This window comes from Macaca thibetana, chromosome 1, assembly GCF_024542745.1.
Source record: "Macaca thibetana thibetana isolate TM-01 chromosome 1, ASM2454274v1, whole genome shotgun sequence".
NCBI classification, from domain to species: Eukaryota; Metazoa; Chordata; class Mammalia; order Primates; family Cercopithecidae; genus Macaca; species Macaca thibetana.
Genome location: NC_065578.1, coordinates 160072171 through 160087224, shown reverse-complemented (window position 1 = coordinate 160087224; position 15054 = coordinate 160072171). Strand labels below are relative to the sequence as shown.

Sequence of the window (15054 nt, the reverse complement as noted above, 5' to 3'; positions counted from 1 at the left end):
CCACCCCCACCCCGGGTCTGCTGGCACAGGGCCGCCTGTCTGAAGAGATTGAGAAGCTGCGCCAAGAGGTGGACCAGCTGAAGGGCCGAGGGGGCCCGTTTGTGGATGGCGTGCACTCCAGGTACTGCAGCGCCGGAGGTTGGGCATGCCAGGATGGGGTCCTGTCAGACCCTGCGGAAGGAGACTTCCTTCCAACAAAAGACTGCCCAGGACCTCAGGGTCCTCCTCCTGTTCAGGGTGGGACACTGAGGCTCAGAGAACTTGGTCAAAGTCACCCAGCTTACTTGGGCAGTTTGGGAGGGAACACCTGTCCTCCGAGGGCTGCTGAGAGGCGAGTCATCAGACAGTCAGTGCTCTGTCCCCGCTGTGGTAGGACATAGGCCATGGTTTCTGCTTCCTTGACAGAGGGCACACCCCTGAGAGAGGCCTGCACATCCCTTGCTTAGCCCTGTCCCACAAGGCCCACTGGTAGGGAGGGCCACTCATTCCAGTTCTCTTGAGAGTCAAGGACCACCCAAGTTCAGGCAGCAGGCAGAAAGGCAGCAGGAGAGATTGGAATGAAGCATCAGAAACTTCCTTACTGGAAGTTGAGATGCCGTGGCGATCCTACGGTCTTGGCATCCCTTTTCTTGAAACCATTGTAAGAGAGGGAGCTTACCTCCTAATGCTTGAATTAGGCCCATGTTTAGGGAACCTCTGGATTTTCCCCCACATTTTGTGGAGCAATGGGTATTGAACTCAGACCTCGAGCCTGTCCTCAGTACCCAGGCCAGAGAGGTGGGGTGAAGACAGAGGAGACTGAAGTGGATGGTGCCACTCAAGGTTCATGGCTCTTGGCTGTTTCCTCTCCAAACCAAAGTCTCTTAGATCAGAACCCTTGCCGTTCCCTTTGATCATGTGCTTGCTCTATCAGGGAAATGGGATGAACTACCGTGAAGAAAGGTTAATGGAAATATGCATATGGATGTGTGTGGAGGGGCAGTGCTTGAAATAGGGAAGGGGATGTTGAGCTTGAAGAAGAGAAGCCTGTGGGTATCTGGGTTGGGAGAGACTTTAAGTACCATCTCCATGTTCACCAGGAATTATTGTATATGGCTATGAAGAGAAGCAGAGGATGGAGACAGGTAACAGTAGTTGGGATTTCTCCTACTTCTCCCATCCTGACCAGAAGAGACAACCCCTCAATTAGTAAAATATGGCCAACAGTACACCAAGCCATTTGCCACTGCTTGGCTTTTTTTTTAATGGTTGGGAATGCTTGGGTTCGACTATAGAATCATTGGGTACATCATGGAATTGGGGCTGAGTTGCAGGGAGAAAAGGGGAATATGCGGGAACTTCCCTCTCCATCCAGCGACCTCATATAGTCTGTATAGACACTGTGTCCCTTCATTCTGGACTCCCTCAAGGGTTCCAAGTAGAAAGGCACAGGGAAGAAGTATCACTGGGGAGGCTTTCAGATATTCCAGGGGATTGTTGCTTGGGTTCTAAAATCTCAGGGTTGGAATAGACTCTTGGGGCAGTCAAAGTATTTTCTCTAGCTTGTGTTTCTGACAGTGTCAGGGCCTCCTAAAGCTTCCTAGGCATAAGGGTATGCCTGGCTTGAATTTTAACCGGGGACTTGGTCCAGATTATGGGGAGACCCAAGGAAAAGTGCTGGATAGAAGACCAAAAAACAAACACCCTCAGAGTGAAAAGGACCTGTAGACATCATCCCTTCCAACCTCTCCCAGTGCCTGGAGCCCTCCTGCGCCATGTGTTTCAGATGGCCAGAGAGCCTCTGCTCGAATACCTCTTTGATGGGGAGCTCAACTTTTTAAAAGCCACCAGTTACATCATAAGCCAACCCTTGCCATTAGAAGATCTTTCTTATGCCAGATGGAAAGCCACTCTCTGGAACTTTCTCCCCTGGCTCATTCTGACCCCCGGAGCACCAGGGCATACGTCTACTCTTTTGCTTACACGGCAGCCTTTCAGACATTTATGACAGCTCCGTGTTCTGCTAAGACGTCTCTTCTCTGAGCTGAAGATCCCTTGACTCTTTGGGCCCACTGGGTGTGAGCTGGGGCTCTCAGTCCTCAGCGCCTGTCTTTTCTCTCCCCCATCACCGCTCAAGGTCGCACATGGGCAGTGCAGCAGACGTGCGGTTCTCCCTGGGCACAACCACACACGCACCCCCAGGCGTGCATCGCCGCTACTCGGCATTGAGGGAAGAGTCTGCCAAGGTGAGGGGGTGGAGGGATCTCCTCAGGGAGTTTGGGGTCAATTCGGCCGCGTGCCTGGCTCCAGTTACGCAGACGGCTGGTGTGTGGGGCAAATCCTTCCCCTTCCCTCCCCTGTGTCAACGACAGCTGCAGCCCTGGGGTTGAGGCCATCGTCAGCTGCAACAGCTGTGCCCCCCCCTTGCCTTGGCCTCCTGGTGGGCAAGAGGTGGGGGCTGGCAGGCAGCCAACAGTCCCTGAGGCCCCACTGAAGTGTGTGTGCGTGTGCCTGGGCGTGCAGGCGTGTGTATCTGGTGGTCGGGCGTGGGGGCCGGGGGGATGCTTCATGGGTAAGATGGAATTGGCAAACTTTCTGGAACAAAAGCTGTGGTTCATGGGGGAGATGAGGGAGGGATGACAGGTTAACTGGCCCTTGGGATGGCACCTGGAGTTTTCTGAGAAGCAGCTGTGCGTTCATGCTGTCTGAGTCTGCCTAGGGAGATTAGGGGAGAATGAGGGAAGATATGGGGCAGAAAAATGCCGAGTTCAATCTTTTGGGAAAGTGCAATTATTCGTCATGTTCTGTCCTGAGTCCAGGTCCTCTAAATATCATTTAGAGCACTGGGGCATTAGAAGATATAGATGGAGAAAGAGGGAACTCTTAGTCTCAGGGGAAGATTCATTCTGCTCTTAAGAAACTCCTAGTCTGATGGGGGAGTCACAATCTGAAGGCGCCTCTTTTTCTTTCTCCCCTGACTTCTTTACTCTTTCTGTTTATAAGAACATAGCAGCTGTCCAGGAGCTGAGAGGCTGCAGGAGCCTTGAGGGGGAGCTAGGAGGCTTGGGTCATAGAGGATGGGTGTTAGAGTACCTTTCTGTCCCTGGCCCCCTTTCTTCCTTCTCTGCTCTTCTGGCTCTCCCAGCCCAGTTCTCTGCCCTCCCCTCTTCTGGGCCTTTGCCCGCTGGATAGGTGTGTAGGATGATTTCAGAGAAGCTGGCACCTCTCAGGGTTGGCCGGACTGTCCTATGATGAGCTGAAACTCTGCAGAATGTCTAGTCAGGCCTGCTTGGCCTTTCTGGCTCCCTAAGTGTAGTCAGCCTTTGAGTTTGTGTGAATGGAAAGTGATAGCTTTTATATAGTGCTTGCTTTGTGCCAGGCACTGTGCTAAGGGCTTTACATGTATTTTCCTCATTTGATCCTCACAGCTATCTATAAGGTAAGTACCTTACCATCCCCATTTTACAAATGAAGAAACTGAGGTACAGAGAGGTTAAACAATTTTCCTGTGGTTGCACAACTAGTATTTGGTGGAGCTAAGATGCACACCAAAGCAGTCTGTGTCTGGACTCTCTTCTTAACAGTTAGAGCAGTATTTCTTTTTTCTTTTTTTTTTTTTTTTTTTGAGACGCGCCCAGGCTGGAGTACAGTGGCCGGATCTCAGCTCACTGCAAGCTCCGCCTCTCGGGTTTACACCATTCTCCTGCCTCAGCCTCCCGAGTAGCTGGGACTACAGGCGCCTGCCACCTCACCTGGCTAGTTTTTTGTATCTTTTAGTAGAGATGGGGTTTCACCGTGTTCGCCAGGATGGTCTCGATCTCCTGACCTCGTGATCCGCCCATCTCGGCCTCCCAAAGTGCTGGGATTACAGGCTTGAGCCACCGCGCCCGGCCAGGAGTGGTATTTCTTAGAATATAATGTGCAAACAAATCACCCAGGGGTCAGCCGGGCGTGGTGGCTCACGCCTGTAATCCCAGCACTTTGGGAGGCCGAGGTGGGCAGAGTGCCTGAGCTCAGGAGTTCGTGACCAACTTGGGCAACATGGTGAAACCCCATCTCTACTAAAACACAAAAAATTAGCTGGGCGTGGTAGCATGGTGGCATGTGCCTGTAATCCCAGCTACTCAGGAGTTTGAGGCAGGAGAATTGCTTGAACCCGGGAGGCGGAGGTTGCAGTGAGCTGAGATCGAGATCGTGAAACTGCACTCCAGCCTGGGTGACAGAGCAAGACTCCATCTCAAGAAACAGACAAACAAAAACAAAAACATAAAAACCACCCAGGGGTCTTGTTAAAATGCAGAAGTTGAATTGGTAGGTCTGGTGGTATGGCCTGAGATTCTGCATTTCCAACAAGCTCCCAGGAGATGCCAGTGCTGCTGGGTAGAGGTAGGGAGGGTCCTGCTCTGCAGTTATCTGGGTGTCTTATTACGACTCCTTTACCCTCCTCCTTTGCTAAGGACTGGGAGACTTCTCCGTTGCCTGGGATGCTGGCCCCGGCAGCCGCCCCTGCCTTTGACAGTGACCCTGAGATCTCCGACGCAGATGAGGATGAGCCAGGGGGTCTGGTGGGCTCTGCGGACGTTGTCTCCCCCAGCGGCCACTCAGATGCCCAGACCCTGGCCATGATGCTGCAGGAGCAGCTGGATGCCATCAATGAGGAAATCAGGTTAGGGCATAGCTGGAGGGCTTGGGGAGTGCCTCGAAGGGCAGGGGGGCCCTTTGTGTTGGAAAAATCCTATATGGGTTTGTTCACCTCTTACACCTGCAACTTAGAATACCACAATTCAGGGACCCTCTGTGGGTCATCAGGCCCGCTGGCCCAGTGCTGGAGTGAGAGGAGCAGGGCCTCAGTGGACTTCTCAGGCTTCACCTTCCCTCTCAGGGCTTGCGATGTGGCTGGGCTCAGGAGGATGCACGCTGTGTTCCTGCAACCCTGCAGCTGATCATAACCACTAAGAGTGTAGCTCCTGCTTACTGAGGCCAGCTCAGGGTGAGAGCTTTGTAAATGTCACTGTCTATCTTATCACAGTCCCTGAGGTAGGCAGCATGATCCCTGTTTTACAGACAAGGGAACAGAAACTCAGAGAGGTTAAGTGACTTGCCCAAAGTCACACAGAAGTGACACAGCCAGGATTCAAACTCAAGTCTGAACTTGGTCCACTGCACCATGCTTCCTGTCCCTAATGAGGCATCAAACGGAAACAGTGACAGGGAAAGTTGTGAAAACTTTCATTCTATCGTGCCTTTTTAATGAGTTTATTAATGTTGATGACACACAGCAGGGCAATATCTGAGCTGAAGTGTATCAGAGCTTTATAAGCTGTACAGGATATCCAGTTCAATGGTTCAGTGTATTGCACAGACCAGTTACAAAGAACACACACACACACACACACACACACACACACACACACACAGAGAAAAAGGTACAAACATAAGACCACTAGCTTTTTATTTTGCAAAGTAAAACATTAATTATAAGGACTATCTATTATCACAATCATTTTGCAAAAGAAAGGACATTTTAACATTCCTGAAGTAAGAAAGACATACTCAGAATAAAGGCAAGTCCTTCTTTGTGAAAGGGAGTGGGCATCTTTACTGGAGTATGTGTGAATGTGTACATGTGTATGTGCGTGCACTCGTTGCTCAGTGCCTCCCAGGCACACACGTGCACCATTTTCATTATTTCTCTCATTTTTCTGTGACACAGGGAAAACCCCATCAGGGTCAGCATCATTTAAAAGTCCTATACTTGGAAACTGCTGACTTATACCACTTCAGACATTGCATATGTTGGGAAACTGAGGCACAGAGAGCAAAATACCTGACTCAAGGCCACCCCTGTAGTTAGGGGTAGGTCAAGAATTCTGATTTTCAGGATGGTTTATGTTCCACTAACCAAACTGCCTCCTTCCCCAGCAGCTGCTTTTGTTAAACGGAGGGAGCAGGCAAGCTAACAAGAAGGAAACGTATTTCTAAGCTCCAGCGGGACAGACAAAGCCTGCCTGCCAGTCCTCGGTGGCGAGTGCAGGCATCGGCCCGTGCTGCCTCCTGGTCCTGGCTGGGTCTCATGGTGAGGTCTGGTTTTGCCTCCCTTCCAGGATGATTCAGGAAGAGAAGGAGTCCACGGAGCTCCGGGCAGAGGAGATTGAGACACGTGTGACCAGTGGCAGCATGGAGGCCCTAAACCTGAAGCAGCTGCGCAAGCGCGGTTCCATCCCCACCTCTCTGACAGCCCTGTCCCTGGCCAGCGCGTCCCCACCACTCAGCGGCCGCTCTACACCTAAGCTCACCTCCCGCAGTGCTGCCCAGGACCTGGACCGAATGGGGGTCATGACCCTGGTGAGAGGCAGCTGAGGAGCAGGCCTGGCGTCACTGGGCCCTGCAACGGGGGAGGTTTTAAGGGATGGTAGGACTCATGTGCTCTCAGCTGGGCCTGCCGTCGTCTTCCCATGATGTGTGCAGACCCCGACATGTCAGGCCACCAACCTGTCCTGGGTTTGAGAAGGGCCTAGGTCATATCTTCTTTGCCGTCTTCCTTGGACGAGCCCAGACTGCTAAAGAAACTCACCCACTGCCCTCACCTCTTCCTTTCTTCCAGAAAAATAAGCCCTGGCTTGTTTTTCTAGGCCAGCTTTTTTTTTTTTTTTTTTCTCTCTGGTGTGATATTCTTTCTGGGCCTGTGTGAGGCATTGAATCCTATCGTCTCATCCTAAGACTACTGGGCTCCCCTGGGGTTGGCTCTAGGGCATGGAGATGGTAAGTCCAAGCTTACCCATCCCTCTCTCTTGCAGCCCAGTGACTTAAGAAAGCATAGGAGGAAGCTGCTGGTGAGTGCTGCCTGATGGCCCAGGTACTAACGGGTTCGCTGCTCCCATGCCCTTTCCTTTCGGCTTCCTCCCCCAGGGCCCTTCAGTCTGAGTCTGAACTCAGAGAGGCACCCAGGGCCTCCCCACCGCATTTCTCCACGCTCCTCCACCTCTTCTGGGCTGGGTAGACAGGCCCGAGATCTCTCCCTCTATCCCCTGACGGCTCCACTGTCTGTTCAGTCGCCAGTGTCTCGGGAAGAGAACCGAGAGGATAAAGCCACCATAAAATGTGAGACTTCTCCTCCTTCCTCACCCAGGACGCTGCGGCTAGAGAAGCTTGGCCACCCAGCCCTGAGCCAGGAAGAAGGCAAGAGGTAAGTGGAGCAGACCCTACCTCCAGTCTCTGCATCCGCAGGGTCCTCTCCTCCCCTCCTCTGCCTCTGCAGGGACCGCATCTCCCCTGTCCCAGTTTCCTGAATGTCTTACTTCTCTTTGAAACACCATCAGGGAAGGGAGTTCCTATGTCTCCCTTGCCCCCATCCCAGTTCTGACACTTAATAGAAGTTCTTCCTGAGGTCTAACTTCCATCTTTCCTGCTGTCACTTAAGTATGTTTCCTCTTATTCTTTCCCCTTCTGGCTATCACCCTGTAGTGCCTTGGAGGATCAGGGCAGCAACCCCAGCAGCAGCAACAGCAGCAGCCAGGACTCCCTGCACAAGGGCGCCAAGCGCAAGGGCATCAAGTCTTCCATTGGCCGCCTGTTTGGGAAGAAGGAGAAGGGCAGGCTGATCCAGCTGAGTCGGGATGGAGCCACAGGCCATGGTCTCTGTCCCCTTCCTAACGGAGGTCTGGGCGGGCATTGGGGCATCAGAAGCAGGAAGGTGTACTTGGACTGGCCTTCTCTGCCTGCATCCCAGGGACCAGTTGGGGGAAGCCCCAGGCAGGTGACCTCAGATCCGCAGAAGCAGTTTTCGGTTAGAGCTATTCATGGTGGAGTGGACTGCCTTATGAGGGGGTAAGCTTCTGCCTCTACAAGTGTCAGGAAGTGGCTAGATGGCTTTATTTGGCATGCTGTGGAAAGGTCTCCTGTACTGAGTGAAAGATTGGGCGTCTGGGGTTTCTTTCAATTTGGAGATTTTCTGATGTACTGTGCTCGGGACCTTCTGGAGAAATCTCTTGGTTGTTTCTTTAGAAGAGTCAGTTCTTGATTAGAACTTATTTCTGGGTACCTCTGGCCTCTGGGACTCAAAATGTGGTAACACCTAGTTATAGCTTTGTAGACATTAAATTCAAGGAAGCTCTTAGGCAAGCGTGACATCGTTATCACCTCTATGATAGTATAAAGGTCTAGTACATACTTGGCATGTGGTGAGTACACAATAAATGTTAGCTTTCATCTGCCCCCTCTCTTCTATTTCTTCTTTTCTCTTTTCTTTCCTGTTCCATCACCTTTTCTTTCTGTTTCCTATTCAGCCATTTGTTCCACAAACATTTATTGAGTAACTACTGTATGCCTTAGTAACAGGTGCTGACCAACAGTTCATTCCTTCAAGGAGTTCAGTGTCTAATGAAAAGGAAGAAGTAAAGAGACAATTCCAGAACAATCTATTGATAGAAATGTGCCCAGGGTGCTTGTGGGACTCAGAATTCGGCTATGGAATGATGGGGACAACAGGGGTGGCCTCCTTTGGTAGCGACATCTGAGCTAAAGTGTGAAGGCCACATAGGAATTAGCTGAGCCAAGGAGAGGTCTGTGTGTGGAGGAAGGGGGTGGTCTGGGAAAGGCAAAGTTTGTGGGTGTGAGAGGTTGGTATGTACTTATGCCTGTTCAGAGTTGAGAAGAAGGAGGGTGGGAGGAGTGGGGAGATGGGACTGGACAGCTAGGCTGGGGCTAGCTGTAAGGGCCTTGCAGCATCTGTTTTAGTTTAAAAGTTCCCCTGAGGCAGTGGGAGCATTGATGAATTTTGTGCAGGGGAGGAACTCATCAACTAGAATAAATGAACCTTTGGACCCCAATACATAATTAGACCTTTCTGCACCTCAGGAAGATGTGAATCAGAAGATAGCTAGCTGTCTGAGGAGGAGGAGGAGGGAGAGCATGAGAGAAGGAGGTCAGAGAAAGAGGAAGGAGAAAGAGGAATTCGCTGAGACGGGGAGAGGTCTGTGTGTGAAGGAAAGGGGTGATCTGGGAACAGGGAGGAGGAACATGGCCATGTCTGCTCACAATATGGGAGTGTCAGCCCAGAGAATGAAGTCCAGCTCCTTTCCCCAGTCCACAGGGGTGAGGGGAGTTGTGGAGCTGGCCACAGACAGGGGAAGCTGAAAGGTTTGATCAGGGGAAGAAGCATTTTGGGTGAAACCTTATGATTTCCAACGCTCTCCACACCATGCTGGCACCTAAAACTGAGACAGCACCTCAGATTCGTTTCTGGGTTACCCACACTTGTTGCATACTGTGTACTGTGTGGGGGTGACCAGGGCTTAAAAGAATTCTAAGATTCTGCCTCTGGCCATGAATTCTGTAGGGTTCTAGCATCAATTCAAGGAAATATTTAATAGAAGACAGAACTCTGCATGTTCCCCTTTATGGTTTTGTGCAAGTGAATGCACCCAGAGAAGGAGGCCCAGAGATGCAGCTCTCAGTGTGTGGATTTCCCCACCCCTGACCCAAGCCAGGGTCATCCTTCTCTCTGAGCCTTGTAGCCCACTTGTGTTTGGGGCTCTGCGTTTCCTTTGCACCTTGGCTTGGAGGAAGGACAGGTTCTGTCTAGGATTCTAGGGTGGGATAACTTGGGTCCATCTGGCTGGAAAACACCCCCAAGGCTGAGGCTCCCAGGGAGACTCTGAACTGGGGATGACCTGCTTGATGCCATTCTCTGAGACTGCCTGGATGCAGGGACACTGAGCAGAAGCTCCAGGAATAATGGTCCCGTCAGGCCATGGGTTGTCCTTTGCTGAGGAGCCTCCTGCTGCTTCTGTTCCCCACCCCTGATCCAGGCAAGGGAGGAGAGGCAGAGCGGTTGGCTGATACACGCATCTCTTTCCTTGTAGTTCTGCTAACAGACTCCGAGTTCAGTATGCAGGAGCCTATGGTGCCTGCCAAGCTGGGGACCCAGGCAGAGAAGGACCGGCGGCTAAAGAAGAAGTAAGAGCCACAGGCCAGATTCTGCCAGGATGGGGCCCAGCCCCCTACGCACTTCCCTTCCCCTGGCCTGCTGTGAAACTGAGCTCAGGGACCCAGACCCCAGCAAGGCCCTTCCTGAACTGAGTTGGCCTGGTCCATATGGGCACAGCAGGGCTGGGAGGAGGTTCTTAGGATAAGCCTAGGGAGAAGGAGGCAAGGGGGTTATGGGAGAGTGACCTGGGTCCTGTGGGTCTCTGGCAGGGCAGATTGAAATCTAAGTCAATGTCAGGTCACACGCAAACAGAGAGCTCCTCGCCCTCTGGGGGTGGAGAGGTGTTCCTGCCCCATTTCTTGTCATACTTCTTCAGAAGACGGAAGAGCAGAGCAGAGGAAGTCCAGGGTGGGGAGCAAGGGTTGTGGGTGTCCAGCTCTTGCACAGCCCAGTGGTCCCTGGAGCAAGAACAGTTAAGAGACAAGGAAGAACTAGTGAATCTGTTGTTCCTCTTCCTATAAGACACCAGCTGCTTGAAGATGCCCGCAGGAAAGGAATGCCCTTTGCCCAGTGGGATGGTCCTACTGTGGTCTCCTGGTTGGAGGTAAGCCTGAGCAAAGGGAGTCCACTCAGGGGTCTGGAGGGAAGGATGTTTGGGGTGGGCAGAGGGGTGATGTCCTAGAACTTTTACAGTGTGTTTCTTCCCTGCCAAGTGCACATGTGCCATACCTAGCATTTAGCCCCCCTCCCCCACCCCAACACACACACATACCAGTCAGAGGACAGAGTTAATGCTACTTTTAATCTGTAAAATGAGAGAGTGAGGATTTGAGGACCTCCACATTCCTAAAGTCTGCATTTGCTATTCGAGTCAGTGGATGAGGCCTGGCCCTTGAGTCAGTGGATGAGGCCTGGCCCTTGCCCCTTGCTATTGCCAAACTCTTGGTGGTAGGGCCCAGGCCTTGAATTACCTCCCTGTGCCCGGTGTCTGCAGCTCTGGGTGGGGATGCCTGCCTGGTACGTGGCAGCCTGCCGGGCCAACGTCAAGAGTGGTGCCATCATGTCCGCTCTGTCGGACACAGAGATCCAGCGGGAGATCGGCATCAGCAATGCCCTGCACCGACTCAAGCTCCGCCTGGCCATTCAGGAGATGGTGTCACTGACCAGCCCCTCTGCCCCGCCCACCTCCAGGACTGTGAGTGGCCCTTCCCTTGCCCAGGACATTTTCAGAGGTTCTGGAACAGAGTTTGCAAGGTCTCCTGTTGGGCTTTGGGAAGATGGCAGCATTGAGCCCTGCCCCTTCCTTCCCATCCTCACAAAGGGCTCTCCCTGCTCTTCAGGAGGATATGACGTTGATTCTAGGAGGATCCCAGCAGCCTTGGTTCCCTCCCTCTCACATACCACCCATGGGGCTCCATCTCCCCATCCCTACTCTGCCAAAATTTCCAGGTCTCTGGGCAGTTTCCAGGATGGGCTTTCTGGGGTTTTATATGGTTGCCAGGTTGGGGGAAACAAAGGGAAGAGGGCATTTGTGAATATTGTCTTGGTCCTCTAACCTCAATCAACACAAGAATGCAGACTGTTTCGCCGCCCCTGGGGTGGAATCTTTCATTACTGGCCATCTCCATGATTGGGTCAGCCCCATTCCAGGTCAGCACTGTGCATTCTTACTTATCCGGGAAACATTTATCGCACACTTCCTGTGTGCCAGGAACTGTGCTAAGCATCGTGGATATGATGATAACAGAGATGTGGCTTCTGCTGTCCACTTGCTCAGAGCTAGGCAGTGTGCAAGCTGTGGGCTGGGCCCACTGGAGGACTCGGGGAGGGAGCTTTGTCCTTGTCCTTTGGGCTCCCAGCCTGATGGGGATCCTGGGAACCCACACCCAGGACCAGCTGGGTTTCCTCTCTGCCTACAGTCTTCTGGGAATGTCTGGGTCACCCATGAAGAGATGGAAACTCTGGAAACATCTACTAAAACAGTGAGTCTGGCCCTTGGCCTTTGGCCCTGGGCCTGGGGTTGGGACTGATGACTCCCACAAGGATGAGGGAAAGGCTGTGGGCAGTCAGAGTGGGCTGCCATCGATCTCATGTGAGGTTGGTATCCCTGAGGTGTGATCTGCTCTTAGGGTGGACGGTTGCCGGGAGAGGGGTGAGGCTGGGAGCAGTTTGTATGTGTGTGGTCCTTCCCAGGAGGTCACAAGCTTGCCCTGGGCCGCTGGTGTGCTGCAGTGGAGGAGAGTTGGGCTGGGGAGGGCTTTGCCCTGCTATGGACTTGAGCCACAGGGTCTCTGCCCTTGTGCTTCCTCCCTGGTGGAGGAATGGGGAGTGTTGGGAGAGCTGCGCATCTTGCCTGGCTCCCAGTCAAGCCTGGGAGGTGTGTGTTTTTGCCACACACACATTTGCCCTGCCTCACCGCAAACGTGGGTGCACACACCAACCTTGTGTTCTCTCTTAACCATCCTGACAGGCTTTCCCCAGTCACCCAGCCAGATACTGGGACATCTTTTTCCTCTCCTTGATGGGGTCTAGGGTAGAGCTGATAGGTTTCTTGACTTTGCCTGTTTCCCCTAACACGCTGCACTTGTTCCTGCTAGGACAGTGAGGAGGGCAGCTGGGCTCAGGTAAGACTCCCTCCCCTGTCTAGAACCAGCTCCCAAAACTTCAAGACAATGTTCTTCCAGTAGGTTCTCTCCCCAGCAGGAATCTCTGAGTCCTTCTTCACATGAAAAGCCCTGGATACGGGTTCTTTGCTCCCATCAGAGCGCCCCCCCACCCCCACCCAGTACCCTCTAGCTGCTTGTTCTGGTTTCTCAGGGTGGCAGGTGAGGAGCCCTGGAGGGCTGTGGCCCCTGCATCCCTGGCCCTTCTCCTCAGTCTCACCCTTTTCCTGGGAATAATGAGACCTAGATTAGTGTGAGTCTTTCTCCTCTCGCTGTCCCTCTCAGAGGCACTCTGGTGAACTGAGCGAAGGTCTTTCATCCATTTCATGAGCAAACATTTATTGAGCAAATATAGGGATTAGGCCTTTCCTGACTCTCTGGATATAGAAGTGAAGAAAGCAAGCCCTCATGGAGGCAGTAAACAAATAAAGGAATAATATCAGTAAACAAACCATGTCAATAGGGATAAAAAAGACAGTCTCAATAAGTAAACAAATAAAGGGACAATATTGGATAGTGATGCGAGCTGTGAAGAAGAATGAAGCAGGGAGCAGCACTGTGTATATCTGCTCAGGGAAAACCTCACGAGCAGGAGACTGGCTGAATCATTCACGCCATAAAACACCCTTGGCAGAGGTGATTGGGGGGATCTGAGACATAGGATGTTAAATGAAGAATGCAGATCCTAAAAGATGCATGGAATTTGATACCAAAACTCAAAACCAAACAAAATTAATCATATATTGTTTAGGAAAATATACATGGATGATTGTAAAAAGTGTAAAACAGTTTTTTACAACCAAAGGAATAGTCAGAAAACTCAGCATAGTGGTTCCCTTTTAGAGGGGCAGTAGGAGACGTGTGGTGACAGCGAGCATCAGTGTGCAAACAGTACAGTGTGGGTAATGCTCTGCTGCTTAGCTTGGTTGGTGTCCACTGTTGCTAACTTCATTTATATGCTTCATAATGAGCATTTTACATATAGTCTTGTGTGTATCAGCTATTACATTGTTAAAAGAGAACAAAATAGACTTTTTCCATCTAAAAACATCAAGTAAGGATAAGGAAAGAGTCGGGTAGGGTTGCTGTGAAAACTGAAGCTTTCTCAAGATGGGTGGTTAGGGAACACCCTGCCCAGGTCAGGAGGCGACGTCCACATGGCACAGGCCCTGCAGGACCACACGGCGGGGTGTGTGTGGGAAAGCAACAGAGGACCTGGAGCATTCTCGGAGCAGAGGCTCAGGCCTTAGAGAATGAGCGCTGCTGGCTATTCAGGCACAGGCCATCATCCTTTATTTTTTTCAATCTTCTGCCAACATTTAACTTCCTTGCTTCCTTCATAAAACCAGCCTTGTCCCGGAGTGAGACAGGCTTCCTTTGCCACGCTTCAGGTCCTCTGTAACACAGCCTCTCCCTTGGGCTCAGCGGGCTTGAGGCTCACTGAGAGTCAGGAAGGCACGGCTGCCGCACAATACCGCAAATGCAATCCAGACTCAACAGGAAGGATTTCATATTAGCTGCTGCCGGGATAGCTACTTCTGTTCATTAGTGTAGATAATTGATATGTGAGTGGAACTGTATCATTTCGAGATCTTATAAAGTTCCATTTAAAATCCCCACCTCCCGCCACTACCAGCCCCCTTATTGAAGATAAAACTGAAATTGTATTGGAATGCCCTTCCTCCCTCATGGGTGGAGGATGGATTCATGCATCTCCCAACCAGCTATACCAGCCTCAGCCTGCCGGCTCTACCTTCCTCCCCCATAATAGCCTTCTGCATCTCGTTTCCCTAGACCCTGGCCTATGGGGACATGAACCATGAGTGGATTGGGAATGAATGGCTGCCTAGCCTGGGGCTCCCGCAGTACCGCAGCTACTTCATGGAGTGCCTGGTGGACGCCCGCATGCTGGACCACCTCACCAAGAAGGACCTGCGGGTCCACCTGAAGATGGTGGACAGCTTCCATCGGTGAGTGCGGCTGGGGCCCAGGGCCACCTCCCTTGTGGGGGCCTCCCCTAGCTCTGAGGGTCTGCCTCCAGGAAGAGAGGTGCCTTCATCTCTTTCTGTGGCCTGTTCTGAATGGCAACAGGTCTCCCCCTTGGGAAAGTCTCCCTTGTCAAATCCTTGTCACATCCTGTAATTTGAGGATTTGATCCTCAAATTGACCAGGTTTCTGTCCTTATAATGACTAGGTCATTATGTCTAGTCCTAAAGATACAAAAAGTCATTTTTCTTTACCTTCACCTCTTTTGAGATTTTCCCCCAGGTCTGAATTTTATTGCTTGTCTTTGCACTTGCTGAATTTGCTGTGTTAACTCTCACAAGACTCAAACTGAACCTAGTGTTCAATTTAGGTGTCTCATTCCAAGTTGAGGGGGAAGATCTTCCTGGGCCATTGCCCTGCTGACATCCCAGATCGGAACCTCTCTCCTTTGGGCTCACATCCTTTTTTATAGGATGTCATCCAGTCCTTTCCTCCTCT

General features: G+C 51.8%; 2 protein-coding genes across 13 annotated transcripts in view; one reads left to right on the top strand and one right to left on the bottom strand.

The window, feature by feature from the left end:
• LOC126939198 (NADH-cytochrome b5 reductase 1) overlaps window positions 1–2399 on the bottom strand; it is a 143857-nt gene extending 141458 nt beyond the window's left edge. The window contains exon 1 of the mRNA XM_050764302.1: window positions 2396–2399. The gene's annotated coding sequence lies outside the window, so the exon portion shown is untranslated. The remainder of the gene's footprint in view (window positions 1–2395) is intronic.
• Window positions 1–15054, top strand: part of PPFIA4 (PTPRF interacting protein alpha 4) — a 52774-nt gene that overhangs the window by 23508 nt on the left and 14212 nt on the right. For 9 of the 12 annotated variants that reach the window (XM_050762608.1, XM_050762589.1, XM_050762548.1 and 6 more), the window contains 13 exons: window positions 30–121; window positions 2117–2225; window positions 4437–4645; window positions 6084–6324; window positions 6777–6812; window positions 7032–7165; window positions 7444–7613; window positions 9843–9936; window positions 10430–10511; window positions 10902–11102; window positions 11827–11889; window positions 12505–12531; window positions 14365–14540. In XM_050762608.1, the coding sequence (XP_050618565.1) occupies window positions 30–121; window positions 2117–2225; window positions 4437–4645; window positions 6084–6324; window positions 6777–6812; window positions 7032–7165; window positions 7444–7613; window positions 9843–9936; window positions 10430–10511; window positions 10902–11102; window positions 11827–11889; window positions 12505–12531; window positions 14365–14540 (1634 nt within the window). The remainder of the gene's footprint in view (window positions 1–29; window positions 122–2116; window positions 2226–4436; window positions 4646–6083; window positions 6325–6776; window positions 6813–7031; window positions 7166–7443; window positions 7614–9842; window positions 9937–10429; window positions 10512–10901; window positions 11103–11826; window positions 11890–12504; window positions 12532–14364; window positions 14541–15054) is intronic. The other 3 variants (XM_050762626.1, XM_050762568.1, XM_050762558.1) reach the window with 1 other exon arrangement.